At 40.6% G+C, this 23,971-nt stretch overlaps 1 protein-coding gene across 1 annotated transcript; it reads left to right on the forward strand.

Moving 5' to 3' along the window:
* Positions 1 to 187: 187 nt before the first annotated feature.
* On the forward strand, positions 188 to 23,266 carry LOC138745297 (uncharacterized). The gene is made up of 8 exons (XM_069902321.1): positions 188 to 243; positions 1,124 to 1,226; positions 2,287 to 2,362; positions 10,388 to 10,482; positions 12,032 to 12,091; positions 13,925 to 14,065; positions 16,820 to 16,978; positions 21,961 to 23,266. Exons 1-7 carry the CDS (start codon positions 238 to 240, stop codon positions 16,951 to 16,953), a joined length of 615 nt encoding a protein of 204 aa, XP_069758422.1. The 5' UTR covers positions 188 to 237; the 3' UTR covers positions 16,954 to 16,978; positions 21,961 to 23,266.
* The last annotated feature ends 705 nt before the right edge of the window (positions 23,267 to 23,971 follow it).

The raw sequence follows: 23,971 nt of genomic DNA on the forward strand, positions 1-23,971 counted from the left end.
GATTTGTCTTCTGATGCTGATTGGGTTCACCTGTGTATTCGCTCGCTCGCTCGCTGATTGGTTGCTTCAGTTACGCGAGGCAACGGGTTGATTCGGTGAGGCCGCTATTTGATTGGACGCTGAAGTCGGGTTGGATTGATGGGCGGGTTCGCGGGTTGATTGGCTCTTGCTGTGAGGAGGCGGGACATTTGTGGCAGCGTCGTCTGCTCGGGGTCCGTCGTGTCGCTTCTGGCGCGAATGGGAGTAAGTTGGCGGAGGCGCCGGAACCTTCCACAGCCGCGCGGTCCAGGGAAAGCGGGCGACCCGCAGCCCACCGGGCCCCACCCGGGAGCGGCCGGTACCGGCGGGGTGTTTGGGTGGAGCCGAGGTGTCGGTGCGAGGCCTGATGCCGCCGACAGGGCGAGGCTGGAGGCCGCGGGGTTACTTGCAGCGGGAAGGGGCGGTGTCAGGTGATTGGCAAGTCTGGTTTGCGCATGCGTGGTGAGTTCGCGCATATGTTGAAGATACGCATGTGCCGATTGAGGGCGACGAAACGAACCCTTTGCGCTAGCGGCAACTGACGACTGGCGCATGCGCACAGAAATTAAGATGGCTGCCCCCAGCTCATGGACCCTGAGTCACAAAGTCAATCCTGTGATTGTTCTCGTTTGTCAAATCATTTGATTTTAAATATAGGCTCTAAGACTTCAAGGCTCCTCGCACGGGGGCAAAACCCCGACTTGCGACCATTGTGGGGTCTGATTGATCCTTTGGACTACACTATGGTCGCAGGTCGGGGAGGACCTGTCGGGGTCATTGGGTCGGTGAGGAAGGGATGGAAAACCAATCCATTTTTTGCTTCCCAATGCTCATAGAATGTGTCTGATTCCATCCGTTTTTCCTGTTGTAGCATCACATTCTTCATAAAGCTAGATGTTATTTTTTAAAGTTGTGTCACCTGAACAATAATGCTCCAATCCTTCTGATCCTGACGTACCATGTGTTTAAAATGTAATGTTTCTCAGTTACTTGATCGAATGCCTTAAAAATATCGGGACTTTGGTGTTAAAAATACAGAGTAAAGATTTCACCAATCCTTTTGAATTTATGATCTCTGAGATTTCTGGTCATGTTTTCTATTTAGGTTGGTGTATCTTGCAGACCTGTTTGGTTGCAGCAAGTAAGAAGTTATCCATTTGTAGCATCCGCTGCGGCAGTGCGACCAAATAAAGAGACATCCACCCAAGGTGAGTGTAAAACAAAGACTGGCTTTACTGGTTTAAATTCCCCACGTGTGCTCACTGGCCCACCCACTTCTGGTGACGTACCCCTGACTTCCAGCATCACTCTCCAGCTGGCTGGCTGCTACGCGGAAGTGAAGGGCATCTCAGCCCGCACATGGTGCAAGGCCCAGGCTCCTGCTCAGTGGTAAAGGGGACTCTGTGCCATCTTGGACTGTCCAAGTGTTGCAGTGATTTGGCCTTTTTTGCTTGCCCAGTTGCCTGGTGCGCTACAATCTCAGCGTTGATAAGGGGGAAATTCTTTCAATGTTTCATTCACTTTTATTACAGAATTCTTCCTAGTTTATCTGTGTAACATTGAAAATTATGGGTTTTCATGAACAGGGATCATGATTTTACTCATAATTTGGTGAGCCAATGGATAGGACAGTTTTTGCTAATGCCCCATGGGAAGCAAAATAAAAATGAAGTGACAAAATTAGGAAGGTTTGTTGACCCTTTTTTTTTTAAGCAGTATGTCAGGATGATTTTCATCTTGCTTGCTGAATTAAAATGTGATTTTTCACTTCTTAATGGCAGCTGCCATTATTGGCATTGCAAGGAGAGATGGGAAATGGGTCAGGTCTTTGGTGGTCCCAGTAATGCAACGGAGAAAGATGTCACGGGGCTGAATGTGGTTTAGGGAGGGAGAGGGTATTAATTTTCAGGAAAAGTATGTGGCCAGCCACCTATCAATATTTTTTTATCAAATAGAAATTCCTGCTGGTAGAAGCCATTTCCTACTTTGAACAGGCCCAATGTCATTATCCAAGCAGATATTGTTAATAGCCCAAAGGATCCCAAAACCCAGCACCAAGAGACATTCACCAAGACAAGTGGTTTTTAAAAGAGAAGTTATTTTTAATCAAATTTAATCATGAAAATAGAATTAAACTTTATTCTAACTCTATACTTAACAAACCCAAATTAACCTCTTTTTAATTCTAAGTGCACATATTTGTAATGTGTTTAAATTTAAGAAAAGTGATTTGGTTCACAGTTCAATCTTACTTCTCTTTCTTCCAAGTTCTCTGGATGCAGTCAATTCCGCTGTGCACAGAATGGAATGTGTATAAATTTCACCAGGATTTGGTGCTCGAAAGGTAAATGTTTACCGCTCAGGATAGTTCTTGTAGGGTTTTTAGAGAGAGATGTGTTGTTCCAGAATTTCCACAACTGAGGTACCACCATTAGTCACCTCAATGTCTCACTGATGAACTTTGCCCCGTTAGGGTTTTCCAGATGGTAACTTATTTCTGCAAGCTACTACAGAGTTCCATTCGTCTTATTCCAAACAACAGGAGTTCTTTCTTCTGCTTAACCTAGTGTTAGATAAACAAAACCTAGGAGTGACTTTTCTGTAAGCAGCCTGCAGAAAGGTACTTGTAGCCATCCTGGCTCCATTTCCAAACAATGGTCATTCATTTTATGACATCAGTTCGCTTAACACCTACTTGTGAATGTGCAGAACATTCTCCAGAGATCTTCAATATTTCTTCAGTCTTTCAAATAAGATGTTTTAAAATGTATGTGTGTGTATGTATGTAACCTACTCTAAATCTTACCAAAATACCAAATATTACCAAATTCTCCAAATATATTTATCCATTACAATATCACGTAAGGAGCATTTTGAGAGACTCTTAGACAGTCATATATGGGTGAAAGAAAAACAGGGTTGTAGCGGATGCACAGCGCAGTATTACAAACCACCACCATCAGTTCACAGACTTACCTGACACGTCGCGGGCTAACAGTGCTCGGTACCAAAGTACAGTGAGTGGATCAGATGAAGCCCCTGCCTAAAGGCATGGGGCACTAATGGCTCGTAGCTTTAACCTGCTGGTCCTGTGGACCGGAAGGTGTTCACTAATATTCTCATTGACAGGCAGGGAATAAAAGGTCTGTGTATGTCTGCAATAAACCAGTCTTGAGTTGACTACCTTTGTATGTGTTTGCCTTTATTTAGTAGCATCTACCGCAGTAGCCGCTACAGGGTATTATTTTTTTGTTAGAAATATCAAGATCAACACATCGTGGGTCAAAGGGCTTGTACCGTGCCGTAATATTCTGTTATTTCTGTTATTGCTTGACTTTGAATATCTGTTGTAAGTACTGTGAGACTTCAATAATGTAGCAAATGTGCACAGCAACATTGCAGTCAGGAGTTTGTATCTCCTGGTTGACGAGCTTTTCTCTTTTTTACACAATGCTTTCTAGTTCTCGTCAGTAAGAAAAGAAATATTGTGCATGTTGAATATGTCATTATGTCTAAAATTAACACTGGAAAAGAGTCAGTAACACCAAGGTAAATAGCACCCTTTTGTGGCTGGTGCAGTTTCCTGACGGGCACAAGTTATCACTCAGTGGCGACAGTGATGTGAAAATGAGGGTAAATTATTTTGTATATGATGTATACATGTTAAAATTAGCTGTTGTTTGTTCCAATTTCAGGTAGGTGTGGTTGCAGAGTGGGTAATGATAGAAAATACTTGGGGATCAAAAACTGGGGCTTGCATTTGATGGTGTGAAAGTCAAAATGGAAACTCAGAATAAGGCTCATCTGATTTAGCAAGCCACTGGCTCTTATACTTCCACCAGAAGTGAGTCTAGAATTGAATTTTGAGTCATTTACGGTGGGTAACTTCAAAGTCTGTTGATTGTAAGACTACATTAAGAGCCCTTTTGCCCCTGGCTGTGCTGAAAGATTGTTTTGTTTATTAACTAAATCTTTTTCAGAGGGAGAATAGACTGAAGCTACTTTCCTACTCGTTGGTGATGAATCTTGCAGTAGGATCTTTCAACTAATTACAGACTCCTAATTCCTCCCTGTCCTCGGGCATTTTCCCCTGCAATCTACAACAGTTACCACCATCCAGGGATTCTCATGCAGGGGAAAGTTTCACATTCTCCTCCTCCAACCATGTCCGAGCCCTCTGTGGAAGGAAACCCAATGGAGAGTAAATGACAGATTGGCTGAACACCTGCACTTTGATCACAATGGCCATCTGGATCATGGTCACAAGGTATTTTAAATTCTCCCCACTAACCTTTGTCTTCTGCCTCCTCTTATTGCACTTGTGTATTCTATGACTCGATGGTATGAATATGGAATTTTCCAAGTTCATGGAACCTGCCGACCACCCACCGCCCCCTCCAAGTTTCACTCTCTCTCCTGCTGATTCACCCAGTTGCCCTCATATTCTCCCTTCCAAACCAGATGACATAAATTGGGCAGAGAAATGGCAGATGGAGTTTAATCTGGACAAGTGTCTTGCACTTTGAGAAGAGTTGTAGTAGAGTTGCAATGAGGGATCTTGGGGTGCAAGCGCGAGCTCCTTGAAAGTGGCAACAAAAGTGTAGGGTGTTAAAGAAAGTATTCTTCATTGAGCAGGGCATGAAGTATAAATGTGGTTAGACCACATTTCAAGTGTTTTCTGCATTTCTAGTTGCTGCATGACAAAAAGAATTTATCAGGGGGTTGCTTGGGATAGAGCATTGGTTCTGGGGAGAGGTTGGACAAATTTGGATAGTTTTCTCTGGAACATTGGAAGCTGAGTGATGACCTAGTTGAAATTTATCCAATTATTGTAGTCCTGGAGAAGGTAGATTTCTTCTTCCCCCTCCCCTGTGGGAGATGTAAAAATACTATGATGCCTATATTGAACATGAGAGGGGAAAAGGAGAGAAGTGAGGCAGGTTTTTGCACAGTGCGGTGGGGGTCTGGCCCACGTTGCCAGGATAGTGGTGAAATCACCACGATTTAAGAGGCATTTGGTTGGGCACATGAACAAGAGGGAATAATGGGTGATGTGTATGGACCATGTGCTGATAGATGGGATTAATTTAAATGAGCATCATGGTCACCACAGACATTGTTCACCAAATGGCCTATTCCTGGGCTGCTCTGTTGGGTGATGATTCATCTCTTTTCAAGGATTGTTGCCGAAGGGCAATAAACTTTTCACAAAGGTCTATCTCCAATGAATGTATTTAGAACATTTCCATGAGTTAATTCCCTGTAGAAACACCAGTTTATCATTCAAGCTGTGTAGCCACAGCAATAATGCAAAGTTAAAGGCCATCATTACTGAATCCATTTTAATCAGCCTTCACCTTGTACAATGTTCAGTTGAGACAAGAAAATCAAAATGCAACTTTTAACCTCAAGGAAAGATGAGTAATCCTCTGTACCACAGAATTATTGCTGAAAAAATATTTGGAAAATTTTGTGAATTCAGCTTGCAAAGAGGTGATGAAGAGGAACCACAACAACATTTTAAAACATTAAACCCAGAACATTTATTAGAAGATGTTTATCACAATAAACATGTTCAGGTTCAGTCATGATCGATTCTGGATTGGCATGTGGCAGTAATAAATGGAATGCAGGATAGATATATTCCAAGGAAAAATAAATTAATGATTTGAATTGTGGTTTAAATGGTTTTGTGGCCAAATTTGCGGAGGTCACCAAGATAGGGGACAGAGTAGGAAATGTAGAAACCGTAAAGTTGCAGAAGGGTGTCCTTGTGCAAGGGAAACTAAAAGTTAATGACCAGGTGAAATTGGTCATGAAGAAAGCGAATGCTATGTTGGCATTCATTTCAAGATGAATAGTGTACAAGGGAAAAGTGATGTTAATGAGGCTCTATGGGGCACTGGTGAGACCTCCTTTTGAGTACTGGGTGCAGTGTTGGGCCCCCTATCTGAGAAAAGATGTGATGTTGTTGGAGAGGGTGCAGAGGAGAATGATGAGGATGATTTCCAGAATACAAAATATAATGTAAGAGGAGTGTTTGACAGCTCTTGGATTGTATTCATTGGGGTATCGGAAATTAAAAAAGAAAGCTCATGGAGATATTTTGTATTTTGAAAGGTTTAGATAGGGTGGATGCGGGTAAGATGTTTCCCTTGGTGGGTGAGTCGAGGACAAGAAAATTAGAGGTTATCCATCCAAAACAGAGATTGGGAAGAACTTCTTTCGCCAGAGTGTCATGGAGCTGTGGAACTTAATGCCTCATACAGCAGTGGATGCCAGATCACTGGGAGTATTTAAACAAGAAATAGACAAGTATCTCGTTAGTGAGGGCATGAAGGGATATGCGGAAAAGGCTGGAAATTGGAAGGAGTGCAGAGTAGCTCAGTGTGTATTTACGGAGCAGATTCGATGGGCCTGGTGGCCTGGTTCTGTTCTTTTGTCTTGGGATCTTGTTCTCATTTGAGAGTGATTATCGAAGGCAACTGAGAAAAATGGAAACAATTTGAGGCAATTGTTGGAGTAGGTTATTTGTTTGCCATCTCTATGTAAAACTCCAAAATTATCTGTCACTTTGGATCAGTGCTGGTCCCTCCAATCCCTGAGGAACATAGTCTTTCTAATATGTCATGTGTTCTTTCAGCTACAAATGATTCTCTTTTTCAAACATGGCCACAGGTTACTCGTGCTTCATTTCTGTCTTGCAATCTTTTTGGGTGGTTTTTCAGTTGTAAATGTGGAAAATTCCATTTTGGGAGTGGATTTCTTGTCACATTTTTCCGTGATGTATTTGAAAAAACGTTGTTGTGTGGACTGCAGCTCTTGAATGCAACTGAGCTGCATTTGTTGTCCTTCCAATGCCATCTGCTGCCTGACAAGCCTTCAACCTGATTCCTGCCCTTTCCAAGCCTTGCTCAAGTGTTTTCCTCGCCTCGTGACCCCATCGTAATGGTGTACAGACATGCAATAAGCCACCATATAAAGGCAGGGTCTGAGACGCAGGTCGTAATACCCCCAGATTATCTTAAAATCGCAAGATTGGATTGACAAGAGTTGGGTGTCGTCCACAGATCTGACAGCTGCTGGGCTTCACGGTTGCATATGGTTCTGAAAAATACTAGGGATTGGCGGCCTTGCAGAGATGATCGTCCCCTGAACAATTCCACTGTGCCTGACTGATACAATATTCCAAATTGACAAGACTTCTCAGCCAACCTCCACGGCAAATATGTATTTGCTAAAATAGATCTAGTACATGCTTACTATTAGATTCCATTTGACTCTCCGGATGTCACGAAGACAGCAGTGATGCTCCCGTTCGGCATGTTTGAGTTTCTGAGAATACCATTCGGTCTATGGAATGCAGCTCAGACATTCCAGTGGTTCATGGACCACGAACTCACTGGCCTTGGATTTTTTTTGGTGCTTGTGTTGATCGAGGAGATTCTGGTTGTTAGTGTGGATGAAGAGAAGCACAAGAGCCACCTTATCTCATTGGTTCCGAGGCTTGAGGAATGTGGCATCGTGATCAATCCCAGGAAAGTGTTTCGGGAGCTGCTGATCTTGTATTTTTGGGACGTAGAGTTATGCAACATGGTATTTTGCCTGATGAATGGGAAATGCGTAAATTTTGAGAATTTCCTCCCGCTGTTAAAGTTGGCCAGTTGTGATGTTTTTTTAAGTTGGAGGAATTTTTATTGCTGTTCCCTGGTGAATGCCACAGCATCTCTATTACCTCTTTCTGAATGACTCAAAGGATCTGATGCCTGTTTCAAAAAGACCTTAACTTTGAAAGACAATGCCGTGTATGCTTTCCTTGATGTGAACACTGTTCTTACAAAGGCCACTAAGCTTGTACATCAAATGCCCAAGGCCTTGCTCTCTTACTACAGATGCATCTGTCAGTGCTGTGGGACCAGTGTTCGAACAACGAGTCTGTGGGCAATTGGAAACTTTGACATTTTTTTTCCAGCCAAGTGGTCACCAGCTCAGGAAAATATAGTACATTTGGGCAAGAACTCTTAGCTATCTATCTCGCAGTGAAATATTTCAGTTTTTTAAAAAAATATATGTATAGTTTTGTATACAGTTCAATATAATTATAGAATCGTATCCAAATGAAACTTACAATTATGAAAATAGAATAAAAAATAAATGGTTGAACTGTACAGAAAAGTGAGAAGAGAAAAAAGTATAAAAGATAAAAAATACAGATCTAGGTGCAAAGCTACTGTGATAACTATTCCCTCCCAAAAGGAAAGGCAGGATATTTATAAAATAGTAGAATTAAACCAACATGATAAGGTTCAACCATTAAGATTAAAGAAAAGTGGTGGTGGGGTGGAGAAGTGAATACATTAGATATCCAAACCCATATCTAAATATGGTTTCCAAACTTTGAAGTATGTATCATACCCAGTTCGAATATTATAAGTCACCTTTGCTAAGGGAATACAATTTTACATTTCCCCACAATCAATTTTAAGATGGGATTCAGATTTCCATGGAATTGTTATACATCTCCTGGTAACTGCCAATGCGACTTATTAAAATAATTAATTGTTCTTTGAGAAATTGAATTAGGCTTCCAAATCATAAACATTTCCCAAAAGTAAAAGCTCAGGTGTTAATGGTAAACATTATGATAATTTGTTCCAAAAACTTGCCCACATTTTTCCAAAATGATGTCACCTTGAGAGATCTCCAGATACAATGTATAAATGTACCAGTTTATGTGCCACATCTAAAATATGAATTTGAAAAATTAGGAATAAATTAATTGTTGTAGCTTTAAATATAATTGATGAATAAAGTTATTATTAACTAATCTATCAAAAACAATAATTATTGTCCCAACAAACGTCAGACCAGCAAAAAGGGTCAATTTCAGTTCCCAAATCCAATTCCCATCCTTCTTTTGATTTATTCAAGTTTGGATTTGGAGATTACTCTTGAAATAGTAGATACAATTTTGAAATAAATTTCTTTGTAATTCTCTCATGAATCCCATTTTCCAATTTGATATTTCAGCTTTTTATTGGAAGGTCATTCTTTGACCATCTGTACAGACCACCAGCCTCGTCTGCATACTGCAAGCAGAAGCACACATCTCTATTTGCCCAGAGAGATTCGGCACTTGGACTTCATCCTACAATTTTCATCGGACACACAGCACATCTGAGGAAAAGTGAATGCTGTGGCTGGTGCCCTATTCAGGCTCGACATTACATAAAACTACATCCATCAATTTCAGTGCCATGGCTCATGCACGGCACACTGATGCCGATTTCATCCGGTGAAACCAGATCAACTCTGGTCTCCATTTTCAAGATGTGATGCTGGATGAATCAGGTGAAAAGTTGGTTTGTGATTTTTTTTCCCCAACAGAAAGGACGAGGCTGTTTGTGTGGGTGGCTATGAGGCAGGAGATTTTCTCTTCACAATCTATCTCTTCCTGGTAGAAGAGCATCAATCAAACTGGTTAAGGAACATCTTACCTGGGTTCGTGTTAAACAGAATGTTGGATTATGGGCAAGGACTTGCTTGCTGAGTCAATGCCCTAAAGTCTCCAGGCACATGAAATTCAAGCTGGGGGATTTTGTTGTTTTGGATTCCCATTTCCAGCACATGCACCTTGTGGCTTGGAAGGTCCACTTCCGCCATCTTGGCAATGTACTTCTCTGCTCACGGGTGAGGACAGGACTACCAGGTGGAAGGACGAAATTCCTATCATCGGCATCTCTGCAGAGACAATTGCTTGGGCTTTTGTGGATCATTGGATTCCATCTTTTGGTGTTCTGGGCACTATTACAACAGATCGAGGGTCTCAGTTCGAGTCAGCATTGGTCTGAGCTCTCACTGATCCTCTGGTCACTACCTGAATTATGGCTAAGCATTTCAGGGCCAACAGCTTCTTTGAGCATTTCCATTGACGATCGAAAGCACCATTGACAGCAGGGAGAAAATCATCTACATGGAGCGAACGTTTGCCCATGGTTCTCCTTTGCGTGACTGCAGCTCTGAGGGCAGATCATGGATGTTTAGTGGTAGAGATAGTCTATGACTGTATGCTGACCTTGCCAGGTGAGTTTGTGAATCTGAGTCCAAACACAGTGCTCCATGAACAGGTCAGTTATCTTGACCGTCTTTGAGAAAATGAGATTACTCTGATGTTCTCATATGTGGCAGCATCTTCTGCAGTGGATGTGCCAAATGATTGTCAACACTGTACTCGTGTGTTTCTTTGACATGATGTTGTTCGTAAACCACTTAAGCCCATTTACGATGGTTCTTTCCAGGTCTTATGACACCATCCATAGTGTTTTGTTATTGACAGGAATGGAAAAGGTAACACTGTTTCCATCAACAGGTTGAAGCCAGTGTATTTCGAATGTCCACATTCTGCATCAGGGCCAGAGCAAAAGGACCAGTCGTATCCCTGCATCGCCTGTCTTCCAGTATCAGGTGAACTGTCAACCCTCCAGACCGTTACACTGGGGACAGTTCCATTCAGTCGCCTCCTTGCATGGCTCGGAGGCTGGAGGTGAGGGTGGGGAGGGGGCTGTCACGGTGATGCATCTGCCTGCTTTGGGAACAGTGCCATTTGCCGCTGATAATGTATTTGAAGCATCGCGCTGGAGGAATAGCCCATGTGTCCGAGAGTGTTAAACATCAGTGTATGGGTGATGGATCTCCGATGCAGGAGGAGTAGAGAGAGAGGGTCAGGATTACAATGTGGCAATGAGCCAATGCGAAGGTCAAACGGGTTTGGCTGGGTGGTCTTTGGGGAGTTGAAGAATGCAATGTTGTGTCTGAGGAGGATAAAGAAGGTCGACTCCATTGTCTTCTGGAAGAAACGAGTGAGGGTATTCTTTAATTGTTTGTAAACGATGGTATATCAGTGCCATTACAAATCTAACCCTTCCCTACCTCACACTCATTACCCTCTATTATTTTTCCATCCATGTATCTTAGAGTGTTTTGAATGTCCTTATTGCACCAGCCCCCACCTCCACCCCAGCAATGCATCCCAGACCCTCACTGCTCTGTAATTTTTTTTAAACTTGTTTAGACGATCAAATCAAAAGATGAATGAAGTTCTACTGCTTCATCTCGTGATCTCATCATCATTTCTTTGCAGATTATGGGCAAATTGAGAGAAAAAATGTTTGTCTTAAATAGACACTATGAAGGAGAGGGGGAAGGGTGGATCCCTTATTGTATCTGCTGTGCAAATACTGCGAGCTGCATTGTTACACCTCATAGCAACACATGTAACACCTCATCATCAGATTTTTAAGAATACCGGGGAATATTAATGATCTAAAATGCCCAAACTGGAGAAATAAGTCGAGATGAATGCCTCGTATTCCCAAATCGGAATGCACTTTGGAAGGCATCATTGGGTTTTAGTGACTTGCTCGTGAACCAGAACTTCTCTCCCATGGGTTCTTGCTCCTAAGACCATTCTCTTGCCTCCATTTTAATAAAGTGGCTACTTTCCCTTCCTGGCTCCCATGAAAGCTTGCTGTGCCTTCTTTTGTACTGTCTGTCATTATGTTGTTGCAAAGTACTGTCCATCCATCTTTTCTCAAAATCTGAACTAATCCATACCAATTCACGAAATATTGATGCTCGCCATTTATTGACTTTCTTGATTTGAGTTTCTTCCTGTCCAACATGGTTCGACAGTGGATGGCACAATCGGAACTCTGTTGCGCTGACAGTGATAGGGGTGGGGTTCAAATCCTGCTCTCTCTATGAGGAGTTTCTATGTTCTCCCTGTGTGTGCTTAGGTTTTCCCCAGGGTGGGGGAGGGGCCTCCAAATTTTTCCCACTGTTCAAAAAGTATGGGGGTGTTGAAGGTCAACTGGGAAGCACAGGCTTGTGGGCCTAAACGGTCTGTTACTGTGTTGTAACTAATCTTAAAGTATCGCATTGACTCTGATATGTCACTAATGTAAATCTTGGTAGTAATGGTGTGCATGATTCTGCTTTGTCTTGATCTCTGCAGCTATTGGCCTCGTCTCTCATATGGAACCCCATAACTTGGATGATTTGGAATTACCTAGTTGTAAGCAGTATATTTGAATGAATAGCTTTGCTAATTCCTCACCATGTTCATGTTTAAAATCTATCTATCCTTGTCTGCCCAGGCTGGACTGGAAAATTGTAAATGTTACTCCACTCTTTAAGAAGGAAGAGAGGCAAAAGACTGTAAATTTTAGACCACATCTTCACATTAAAAAAATAATTATCACGTAAATTATGTTATCTTTTCCAAACAAATACAAGTTTTCATTTTGCCAACGATTCATATTTAAATCCACATCATTTTTCCACGTAATAACAATAGATTCCCCAACCAATGCTAATGCGAACCGAATAAACTAAATTTGAGATTTATCCATTCTTAAACCCATTGTTAAAGTTGTAATGTACCCCATTTAAAAAAAAGCAGTGGATCTAACATTAAAGTAGTCTCTAATAAATCTGCCTTAAACTCTTTAATTTTTATCCAAAAAGACTTACTTTATCACACAACCAGACAGAATTGAAAAAAAAAGTACCAATTTGAGTCCCACAATGAATACATAAATCTGAATGATGAAATCCATATCTTTTAACTTTTCTGGTGTTTAATTCAACTGATGGAGAAAATTGTAGTTCACCAAATGTAGTCACACTATCTTCACACAGAGTAGTCCATCCTTCTTGGGATAATTCTAAGGATAAATCTTTCTCCCATTTAAGCTTTGATTTATCTCAATCCAGTTTAGCCATTTTCTCTTGCAACAAAGAATACATTTCTGAAATAAATCAATTTCTGCCCCATTTACAATTAAATTTTTAAATTTAGTTAACTTTGGCATGTTCGATTCCCGCCCAAAACTCTTCACTACTGGAGCATGTACTTGAAAATATGCAAGCAAAGAATTTAACGGTACCTCAATTTTTTCCTGAAGCCTAACATAAGAAAAAGATATCCCATCTTCAAAACAATCTGCTAACACTTGAACACCTTTCATCTGGCAAATCTTTAAACACTGAGATTATTCATCGAGAAGGAGATGTATTTATCCTGATATGATGGAATTTGTAATGAAACCTTATCTCCAGTTCCTATTGACAGATTTCTTTTATACCAAGTATCACATACATGTCATAATACTGGCAAATTATAATAAAGCAAAAGACGAGGAGTCCATCTAAATATACACTAATGTATAATAAAATGTGAAATCTATGATAATAACACTTTAGCCCAGTGTGGAGGTTGATTAACATTGAACATCCTATTAATAAATTTTAACTGATAATTAACTATTAATTTAATAAATAATTCTGAAGATGAGGCCATTGTTGTCCCTAATGCATATTACCATGTTAAGTTTTGCAACAATACTCTAGACAATGAACCTTTCTATAAAAATATTCTGATTGCTGCATAACTCTTTAAAAAAATATGTTTGGACACGAACATGGAATTGATTGAAAAAGATATTGAATTCAAGGAAAAATATTCATTTTTAATACAATTCACATGTGCCATTCATGTCAAAGGAAGATCTTTCCATTTAATTAAATCAGCTTTAATTTTATCAATAGAGAAACATAGTTAAACTTACACATAATCCACATCAACCATTAGCTTTAAATATTTAATTTTCTTAGTCCATCTAAGCTGTGTAATCTGCTTACAAGCAGGATAATCTTCCTGTGTTTTTAGTAATATGTTCCTCTTATCCCGATTAACCTTATAACCAGACATTTTTCCATATTGAACCAAATAGGTTTGTCGATGTCATAATGATTACTGAAGATTTGTTAAATATATTGGTACAAAGGAACCTTATATTCTCTTCATTTATTTTAATCCCACTAATTTTATCATTTTGTCTTATAGCTTGGGCTAGCGGTTCTATCACCAATGGAGACAAAGGACAACCTTGCCTTGTGGAGTGTGTTAAATTAAACGTATCTGAAATTTGTCCATTTGTCACCATACTCACCAAAGGCTTTTTATACAAGGCTTTAAACCAACCAGGTAAAAAAGTTCCAAACTTAAATCTTTCAAGTATTTTAAATAAAAAGTACCTTTCAACTCGATCAAAGGCTCGATTAAACGTGTTAAATACTTCGCAAGTCTATTGCCCAATACCTTAGCTACTATCTTATAATCTACATTTAATAAAGATATTGTTCGATATGAGGCAACTTTCATTGGGGCTCTTTCTTTTTTGCAATAACTAATTCTAGCTCTAGAAAAGGATTCTGGAAATGCTTTTGCTCTTCTGTAGATTGTTTAAGAACATCCATCAAAACAGGAGACAAGACTTCATAAAATTCTTTATAAAACCCTCCTGTAAACCCATCTTCTCCAGGTGATATTCAATATCGCTTCTTCAATTTCTAAATAATTGAAAGGAACTTCCAATTCTGTCCTATCTTTATTTTCCAAAACCAATAACTCCAAGCGACCTAAAAAAGACTCAACACGTTCCTCATCCTGACTTACTTCAAAAGAATATCAATTCTGGTAAAATGAGTGAAATTCATTATTCATTTCCTGAGGTTTAAAAGTGATTCCTGAATTATTTCTTATCGCATTTATTGTCCTTGATGCCTGTTCAGTCTTTAATTGCCGAGCGAAAAACTTATACGCTCTTTCTCCTTACTCATAGTAATGCTATTTGGATCATTGTATTAATTTTTCATATTTATATGTTTGCATTATATTGTAACACTTTCAACTGAATCAAAAAAGTCTTTTTATCCACAATCGAATTTCGTTGGAATTCCTTCTCTCAAATTGTTATTTCCTTCTCCAAATTTTGGCTCTCTGCCAAATGCTGTGTCTTAATTCTTGCAGTATAATTGATTATCAGACCTCTTAAATAAGCTTTTAAAACATCCCACAAAACAAATTTACTTTGTACTGAATATGTATTAATTTGCAAATAAGACTGAATATGGTCTTTGATATAACTTAGAAACTTTGGTTGCTTCAATAACATCCCATTAAACATTCACCGATAAGGGGTGTCTACATTATGCAAACCAGAACATGTGCAGGTACACAATCCTTTATCCAGAACCCTTGGGGGGGGGGGGTCACTGTGTTCTGAATTTCAGATTTTTCTAGATTTCAGAAACCCAGATTTAAGCCCACCCAAATTGTGCTGCTGTATCCACCCCCACTCCCTTCCAGTCATGCTGCCATTTCCCCACCACCCCTCTCCCGCCTGCCTCGCGCTGCCGTCTCTCTCTCCACTTGCTGGTGTTTGGAGCTTTCCGGATTTTAGATGTCGGGATAAAGGATTGTGTACTTCTACTTAACAATGAGGAATGATCAGACAAATCCCACTCTTATACTCTGCATGTATAAATCGACCCTGTAATTGTGCTAACATTAAGCAAAAGTCAATTCTCAAAAAAGAATCATGTCTGGGTGAATAAAGAGAAAAGTTATTCTGTCAGATTTAATTTCCTCCAGATTTCTACCAAATTCAAATCTTTCATTGAGTCTAACATCAATTTTGCCATTTTGGTTCTTTGTGCAGTTTTTGGAAATTTATCCAACATACAATTAAAATCCCCACCAACCAAAATATTTTCATTAGCTTGACCCAGATTCAAAAAATTTCACAAATAGCGTCTTCATTATTTTCATTTGGTGGATAAACATTCATCAAAGTCCATGCTTCAGCAAAAATTTTACAATTCACCAACAGCTCTCGACCCAATGTGGCAGAGAATGATTCCAACTGAAACGGTATCTTCTTATGAACCAAAGTATCAACACCTCGAGCTTTCGAATTAAATGGAGATGAAAAACATGTCCAACCCAATCTCTTTTCAATTTCATATGTTCTTTCTCAGACAAATGAGTTTGTTGCAAAAAAGCAAGATCAACCTTCATTTTCTTTAATATTTCCTTCCTTTCAATCGGATTATTAAGTCGTATAACATTAAAGATCACAAAATTTAAATGAGCCATAACTTAATTTCCTCCTGAGTTTGACACTTCACACAGCAATTACAATTAGATATAATTTTTTTTCAAACCCAAACCCCCCTTTCAAACAATAAGAAACCCCTGTAAAAAATGTAAAAACCTAAGAGCCCAAGAGTCAGACCCCCCTCTGTGGACCAGGTGCAGTCAATACCGCAAGTGGCAGATGACTTTAGAAGTAGTAGAGTCAACCATCACCCCCCAACCGAACATTAAAACCCATCAGTCATCCCAGTGATAACAGCCACATTGAGATTGAGCTTCATCTTCAACATCATTCACCGATTCCCATTCCCTTCCCAATCTTATCCTCGGGCATTTTCCCCATCAATTCCTTCAAATCTGGGAAGGAATTTGCAAAAGATAATGCACCATAAGGACTCTCAAAACATTGAGACTGATCTTGCCCATAAATCACCTTAAATATAATCGGATACCAAAAAGTAAACTTATACCCTTTCTTCCACAGCACTGCTTTGACCAGATTAAACTCTTTCCATCACTTAATAATCTCCTGACTTAAATCAGCTTAAAATAAAACCCTATTGCCTTGATACATCGTAGGGCTTTGATCAAGGCGACTTTCTGATCCGCAAGCCACAATATAATTTCTCTATCCTGATATCACAAACATCTTAAAAGAAGCGCTCTTGACATGTGACCCAGAAAAGGTTTTCTCCTTCACGCCCTATGAGCCCGATCTCAAAAGACTCGACTCCCAGCATCTCTGGAATCCATTTCCTAAAATAATTTTACAGGATCTGAACCTTCAATATCTTCCGGCAGACCTCGCACTCCTCCTGGCCCGCCCCCAGGCCAAACAAATTGACGACATCTTGCGTCACTGGATGCGCAGAGGATGTGGATGTTTCTTCCAGCTTCTCCCAAGTTCCACGTTGAGGATTCGGATCTATCTCTAACTGCTCCCGAGGTTCCTTCTGGAAGGTCGGCCTTGCTTCTTCTGCACTTTTCACAGGTTGAAAACCTAGGTTTTTTCTAAGTTGCTGGTAATGAAATGGTATTGTATGTACTTACCAGTACAGGCATGGGATGGCCCACCCTCCTGATGACATCCTCTCCTAGAATCCTCCCTGAACTCCTCCACTGTGACCCGGCCATAAAGGTCGAGCCACCTCTTCCATCCCTTCACTTCCCTCACTTGGACCCGGGCCTGCAGTCTTGTGTGTAATAAAGCCTATCATTCCCCTAATTCTTTTTCTCTGTGATTATTGAGGCAACTGGCAGTGCCCAACACTGCTTTTTTCCTTTCTTCATTTCCAGAATCCTACTGTAGTAAATTACTGTTCAAAACATTGATAAAAATCAAAAAAGTCACTACAGTTCGAGTATTGAACAGTTTAGTCAGGGAGAGGTGTCTTCTCACGTCATTTTCCGATGCCATTCTTCCACGACAATCCCCCCTGCCCTCAGCTGACTCCTTGAACACCATCAAATCCATGGACTCTAGGCAGCCCTGCAGCTGTCTTCCCTCCCGTGACCACCTTCTTGTTGTCCTGATCTAATAAGTGTTGTGAGCAATTTTAGGCCCCATTTCGAAGAGAGGATGTGATGGCCCAGAGGTGATTTACAAAAATGATCCTGGGGATGAGAGGAATAATGTTGGAGGAGCATTTGATGGTTCTGGGTCTGGACTCGCCTGAGTTTAGAAGGATGAGGCAGGACTTTATTGCAATCTGATGAATAGTGAAAGGGCTGGATAGAGAGGATTTTGCCAGTAGTGGGAGAGTTTAGGACCAGTGGGCACAACCTCAGAATAAAAGGATGTCTGCTTAAAACGGAGATGGAGAAACCTTTTCATCAAGAGCAGTGATTTTCAAACTCCTCCTCCACCCCCCACCCCACCCCCCGGATCATATTCCACTTAATCCCTTTTACAGAAGTGCTCTGTTAGTAAGGGATTACTTAATGTGGTATGTGATTGGAAAGAAAAAGTTTGAAAACCACTGTTTTAATTGTACGTCATTGACCTGTTCTGTGCGTGGTTTCATAACTCCAGAGGAAATGGGCCAATGACAATTTTTCTCAGGCAAAATATTTCCTTCACAATTGGGTCCACTGCAGTCTTTCTCAGCCTTTTTTCCCATTCATATGCCACTTTAAGCAATCTTTTACTCATTCTTCGACACTCCAAGGAATAAAGTCCCAACCTGTTCAACCTTTCTCTGCAGCTCAACTCCTGAAGATCTGGCAGCGTCTTAGTAAATCTTCTCTGCACTCTTTCAATCTTACTAATACCCTTCCTGTAGCTAGGTGACCAGAACTACACACAATACTCCATATTTGGCCTCACCATCATCTTATCCAACCTCATCATAACTTCCCAACTCTTATTTTCAATATGTTAATTAATGAAGGCCAAGATGACAAAAGCTGTCTTTAGATCCCTGTCGTCCTGTGACACCACTTTCATGGAATTACGTAACTGTGTTTTATCTCTTGCTGCCGATTTCTATAACTTTGCTGTTCAATTTCATAATGTTGGCTTCTGGATTATTTTATTGTGCCCCTTGATCTAGAGAGTTCTGGCAGAGCAAAGCAATTTTGTTTTCTTTTGTCAGGTCAAATTTTGTCACATTGATCCAAAAACAAGTATTTTCACCATTCCTTCATTTCAGATTCTCTGCAGCTGTCGTATTGTACCTCACAGTGACGGCATCATGTTTGTCTTGTTTATCCTTTACCCCTCCATCCAGACAGATGTGCTGATCAACGAGTCGACTCCACTCATCCAGCACCACTGCCATTTCTGCTGCTCGGGCTTTTAATCCCACATATTCAATTTGTTATTTCCCCTCTTCTTTTTCTCAGCAAAGAGAATCAGATTTATTTGATCATCTTTCTGAATCCCAGTCAAAGATTATCGACCTGAAGGTTTTAACTCCGATTATTTTTTCCAGTAGATGATCTGCTGAGTATACCCAGCATTGAGTCTTTATTTTACTGCCTTGGTGTATTACTGAGTGCTTTGAATGGGAGAAGAAATATGGGTTGGGTTAAGTGAATATTTCAAGATCATGGAGTGGGTTTAGAAAAATAGACATAAAAGGGGAGGGCTCATGGAAATAGTTAATTCATCTTTTCGATTTTTGGAGTCTCCTGCCGGAAAGCGCGGGATACTCACGGGGCTTAAATCAAACCCGCTGGCAGCAAACTCTTAATGATGTCCCACCTTGTCCCGTGGAGCCCAGCACATATAACCATATGACAGTTTACAGCACGGAAACAGGCCATATCGGCCCTTCGAGTCTGTGCCAGTTCACATGAACAACTCCACTAGTTTTCCCCACCAATACTCTGGCCATATCCCTCCAACCCCCTCATATCCATGTACACATCCAAACTTCTCTAAAATGACAGAAAGGACCCTGCCGCAATTATCTCTTCTGGAAGATCATTCCATTCTGCCACCACTCTCTGAGTGAAGAAGCATCCTCTCACATTCCTCCTAAAATTTGCCCCTTACCTTGAAGTCCTGCCCTCTTGTTCCAACCTACCCTGCCCTCAGGGGAAAGAGTCTATTCACGTCCAGTCTATCTCTTCCTTTCATAATTTTGAATACCTCTATCATAACCCCCTTCATCCACCTACGTTCCAATGAATAAAGTCGCTGTCTCCTTAATCTTTCTCTGTACTCGAGATGTTGTAAGCCACGTAACATTTTAGTAAATCTTTTCTGCACCCTCTCCACGTTATCTATTTCATTCCTATATTTGAGACCAGAACTGAAAACAATTCTCCAAACCTGTCCTTACCAATGCCTTAAACAGTTGCAGCATCACTTTCCAGCTATACTCTAGTCTATGCTATGATTTATGAAGGCCAGCAGACCATATCTCAGGATAAGACCCACTGTCTTAACGTCCCTCATATGCAAGATTTTGCCTCCCATCTGCACAATTTCTGTGCTTTCATCAAGGTTGACCTTGTCATGAGATACCATCAGATCCCATCCATGAGGAAGATATTCCTAAAATGGTGATTATTATCCCTTCTGGGCTTTTTGAATGTCTTTGGATGCCTCTTGAGTTGCAGAATGGTGTTCAAACCTGCCAGCGGGTTATAGACACTTTGGGCAGAGATTTAGAGTTCCCTTACATCTACTTGGATAACATCTGGTAAAAACAATGGCATCACGAATATTCTGTCCAGACCGACTGTATATCATATTCAGGGTGACATTGATATTCCTGAATTAACCAGTGTCCAGGCAATGGACCCCGATGTTCAGGCATACAGTACGGCCATTACTAACCTGGACATACAGCAGGGGGCAGCACAACTGGGTGGCCAACCTTACTTTGTGACATGTTTTTGGGCTACATTTGACCAATGTTTCCTGCATCTTGGAGGAAACACCTTATTGACCAGAGACACAGCTTATCTCATCCATCCATCAGAATATCTGTCAAGCTCATGTCAAATAAATATGTATAGCATGGACTGAGAAAAGGCGTCGTGCAATGGGTTTGCACAACTATCTCCTGCCTGACTGCCAAAATTCAGTGCCACACTAAGGCACCTCTTCAACATTTACTGACAGTATGCAGGCAGTTGGAATATGTGCATATGGACCTGCTTGGACCATTGCCAGAATCTCAAAACATGAGATACATTCTAACAGTTGTAGAACATTTCACGCGCTGGCCAGAGGCCATCCCGTTGCCATCCAGTGACACTGACAAAAGGGCCAGAGCATTCATCGTCAACTGGATGGCCAGATTTGGTTTTCCCACATTAATTCAGTCCATGGAACACAATTAACCCACGTTCCCACCAACAACTGAAGTCCACTTTTAAGGCCCGACTCACTTGTCCCAATTAGGTTGATGAGTTGCCATGAACTCTTTTGGGAGTGCGCACAGCTTCAACGCAAGATATATCTGCATTGTCCGCAGAGATGGTTTATGGTCTGGTCCTTACAGTTTCATGGGACATTTATTTTTCAACCAACTCTGATCTGAACATCCTTCAGCAGCTTCGACATGGTATCATGATCAGCAAAGCTTTCCTACCCATTGGCTTGGATCCCCTTAACAGAACATGCCCCACCACTCCTGGACGCTGATTTTGTTTTTGTGTGCAGACAGGACCCAGGAGTGCTGTTACAATGACCCGTATGAGGGCTTTTTCTGCGTGGTGAAGAAGGATAGGTTTGAGTATACTTTGGACATTAGGGGACATTCACAGCTGTTTAGTTTGGACAGACACAACCCTGCCCATGTGGATCCCGCTTCACCCATTCAGTGCCCCCAGCCCAGACAATGAGGGTGTCCACCTAAGGTGCATGCAGCTGCTGTTTTACTTTCTGGCGACGGTTCTGGGGGGGTGTAGCAGCTGTATAGCGGGCCGAGAGGGCAAGGTTATTTGGCGAGCACATGAAATCATAAGGCAGACAGCTGGGAACTCAGCCATTTAATTGACCGCATGCACGTGGTGCTGCGTGCCGAGGAACGGCACGTTGATCTGTGATTTCCCCTGCCGGAAGGTACAGGACACTCACAGGGCTTAATTTAAACCTGTGGTCCTGTGGATCTGCAGAAAACTCATAAATGATGTCGCACCTTGACCCATGGAGCCCGGGACATGCTGTAAATAGAAGAAGCCTGTAAAGAATGAATAAAGCAGTCTTGTGTTGACTAACCTGGTATGTGTGTGTTGCTTTAGTAGCTCTATTGAAGTATCCGCTACATATATAAATATTTGGGAGATTATCACACTTACAGAAATATTTAGATCCTGCTCCATAAATCGCTCAAGGTTGCTGTGAAAATTGGGGGGCGTGGCAAGATGGCATAGGGAGCGGACGAGCATTCCCGGTCTCCGCCAGGCAGTTATATATATATACCCACTTTAAGAATATTTCTTTTCTGTTAAAAGTCTTTGTTTTGTTTATCAATTGTTTTTAGTTTAAAATGGCAACAAAGATTAAGGAAAATAGAGTTCAAATACAGAACAAAACTACACTCTCCTACTTTGGAAGAAACTCGGCCTACTTGCCCAGACAGAACCACGGAGTCAAGGCTGGAATTTTCTTAAGAACGGAGCTCATTAATTGGACTGTCGGATAAGCTGGCCTTGGACACCCCTCTGAAAGATGGTGATGAATATTGATTTGAAATGTTTTATAAAGATAAATTGCAGTAATTGGCATTGGTTGCCCGTGAGTTTTAAAAATCCAGATAACATTAAAGTTTATTAGTGATTTTTTTTGGATGGAATATCGGAAGGATGAATTTATTATCTATAAATACAGAACAAAATTACATTCTTTGACTTTGGAAGAAATTTGACCTATTTGCCCAGACAGAGCCGGAGTTGGTGCTGGAATTTTCTCCTCAACAGAACTTATTAAAGTTGATTTCGGACTCCTTTTTGAAAGATGGCGACGAATGTTGATTTGAAATATTTTCTGAAGATAAACATATATATGGAACTCCTTGACCTGCAATAAGGTTTATCAGTGATTTTTTTTGGGGATGGAATATTGGAAGAGTGAATTTATTATCTGTGAGTATGCATACATTGCAAACAGATTTTAATAGTTTTGAAAAGGTTTTTTTTAAACTAAACAACAAGATCAGTTTAATATTAAGAAAATTGGAAAAAACGGAAACTTTATTATTAAATTTGGAAATTCAGTAGAAAGAAACTATGAACAAGATTGATGATTTATAAAATTAAAGTCGAAGGAGCAATGTCCAAGAGGAGTTAAAAATTTTGAATAAGTTTTTCTTGAAAATAAACAATAATTTCAACTTAACATTGAGAAGATTGACAAAGTGGAAAATTTGGTATTAAATTGGGAAACACATAAGAAAGAACTTATGAATAACATTGATGCTTTAGAAGATCAAGACCGAAGGAATTATGTTCAAGAAAATTTTAAAAGATTTGAAAAAAACTTTTTTTGAAAGTAAGCTACAAATTCAACTTGAGACTGAGAAGAATGGAAGATTCGGTGTTGAACTGGGATGTTCAGAGGTGTTTTAATTCAGTGGATGAAATTCAGGAAGACTTGAAAAAAAAATTAAAAAAAAAACTTTTATTGATTGTAAACAATGTTTAACTCAGTGTTGGGAGGGTGGAAAGGGTGAAAATTTAATATCAAGTTTGGATTTTCAAAAAAAGTGTTTATGAATAAGATTGGTTAAATTGATGGACCGGGGTTTTATGGATATAAGAAATGATGATTTTTCGGTTTATACATGTATTTTGTCTGCATGGGGGTGGGGGGGAGGGGGTGGTACTTCTGCTCCCGAAGGTCATATGCCACTTGTGGTTTATACCACACCCATTTGGGTTTTTGGGAATTAACCACCACAAGGTGGTATCCTAAGGGGTTAGGGGAGGTGGGGGGGGGGGTGAAAATTTGAAAATTATTTAGTATCTATTATGTAATATTATACTAAGTCAATTTCAAATGAATGTATGGAGAACTATAAATAAATTTTGAAAAAAATTGAGAGGGAGTTTAAGATGGTATATTGTGTGCTGGCCTTCAGGAGTCTGGGGATTGAGTTCAAGAACTGAGAGGTAACGTTGCAGATGTATAAAATTCTAGTCAGACCACACTTGGAATATTGTGTGCATTCCTGGGGCGAGAATACCAGTGGACGTCTAAATAAGGTGAGATGAGGGAACTTTAGACAAGATGTGAGGGGGATATTTTATTCACACAGAATGTAGTGGGTGGCTGGAATGCATTGCCAGGGGTAGTAGTGGAGGCTGGTCCAAAAAAGGCATGAAAAAGATTTTAATATGGAGAGGAATAAAAGAAAAACAGAAGGTACTGGTGAGAGGGGGGGAAGAGTAATATTGTTGTGGGGTAGGTTCAGATGGATCAGCTGAAGGGACTCGACTGATCCATCCATGATTTGTCCAGCATCTTGCTGCCATGTCGTGGTGAACCAGGGTGTT

Source organism: Narcine bancroftii, chromosome 11 (assembly GCF_036971445.1).
Source record: "Narcine bancroftii isolate sNarBan1 chromosome 11, sNarBan1.hap1, whole genome shotgun sequence".
Lineage (NCBI taxonomy): Eukaryota > Metazoa > Chordata > Chondrichthyes > Torpediniformes > Narcinidae > Narcine > Narcine bancroftii.

Excerpts from the sequence above, each read along its gene's own strand:
- LOC138745297 (XM_069902321.1), top strand. Across the intron at positions 2,363-10,387 it reads CAGGATTTGGTGCTCGAAAG|GTTGAAGCCAGTGTATTTCG; the intron begins GTAAATGTTTAC and ends TTCCATCAACAG. Across the intron at positions 10,483-12,031 it reads CGCCTGTCTTCCAGTATCAG|CTATTGGCCTCGTCTCTCAT; the intron begins GTGAACTGTCAA and ends TGATCTCTGCAG.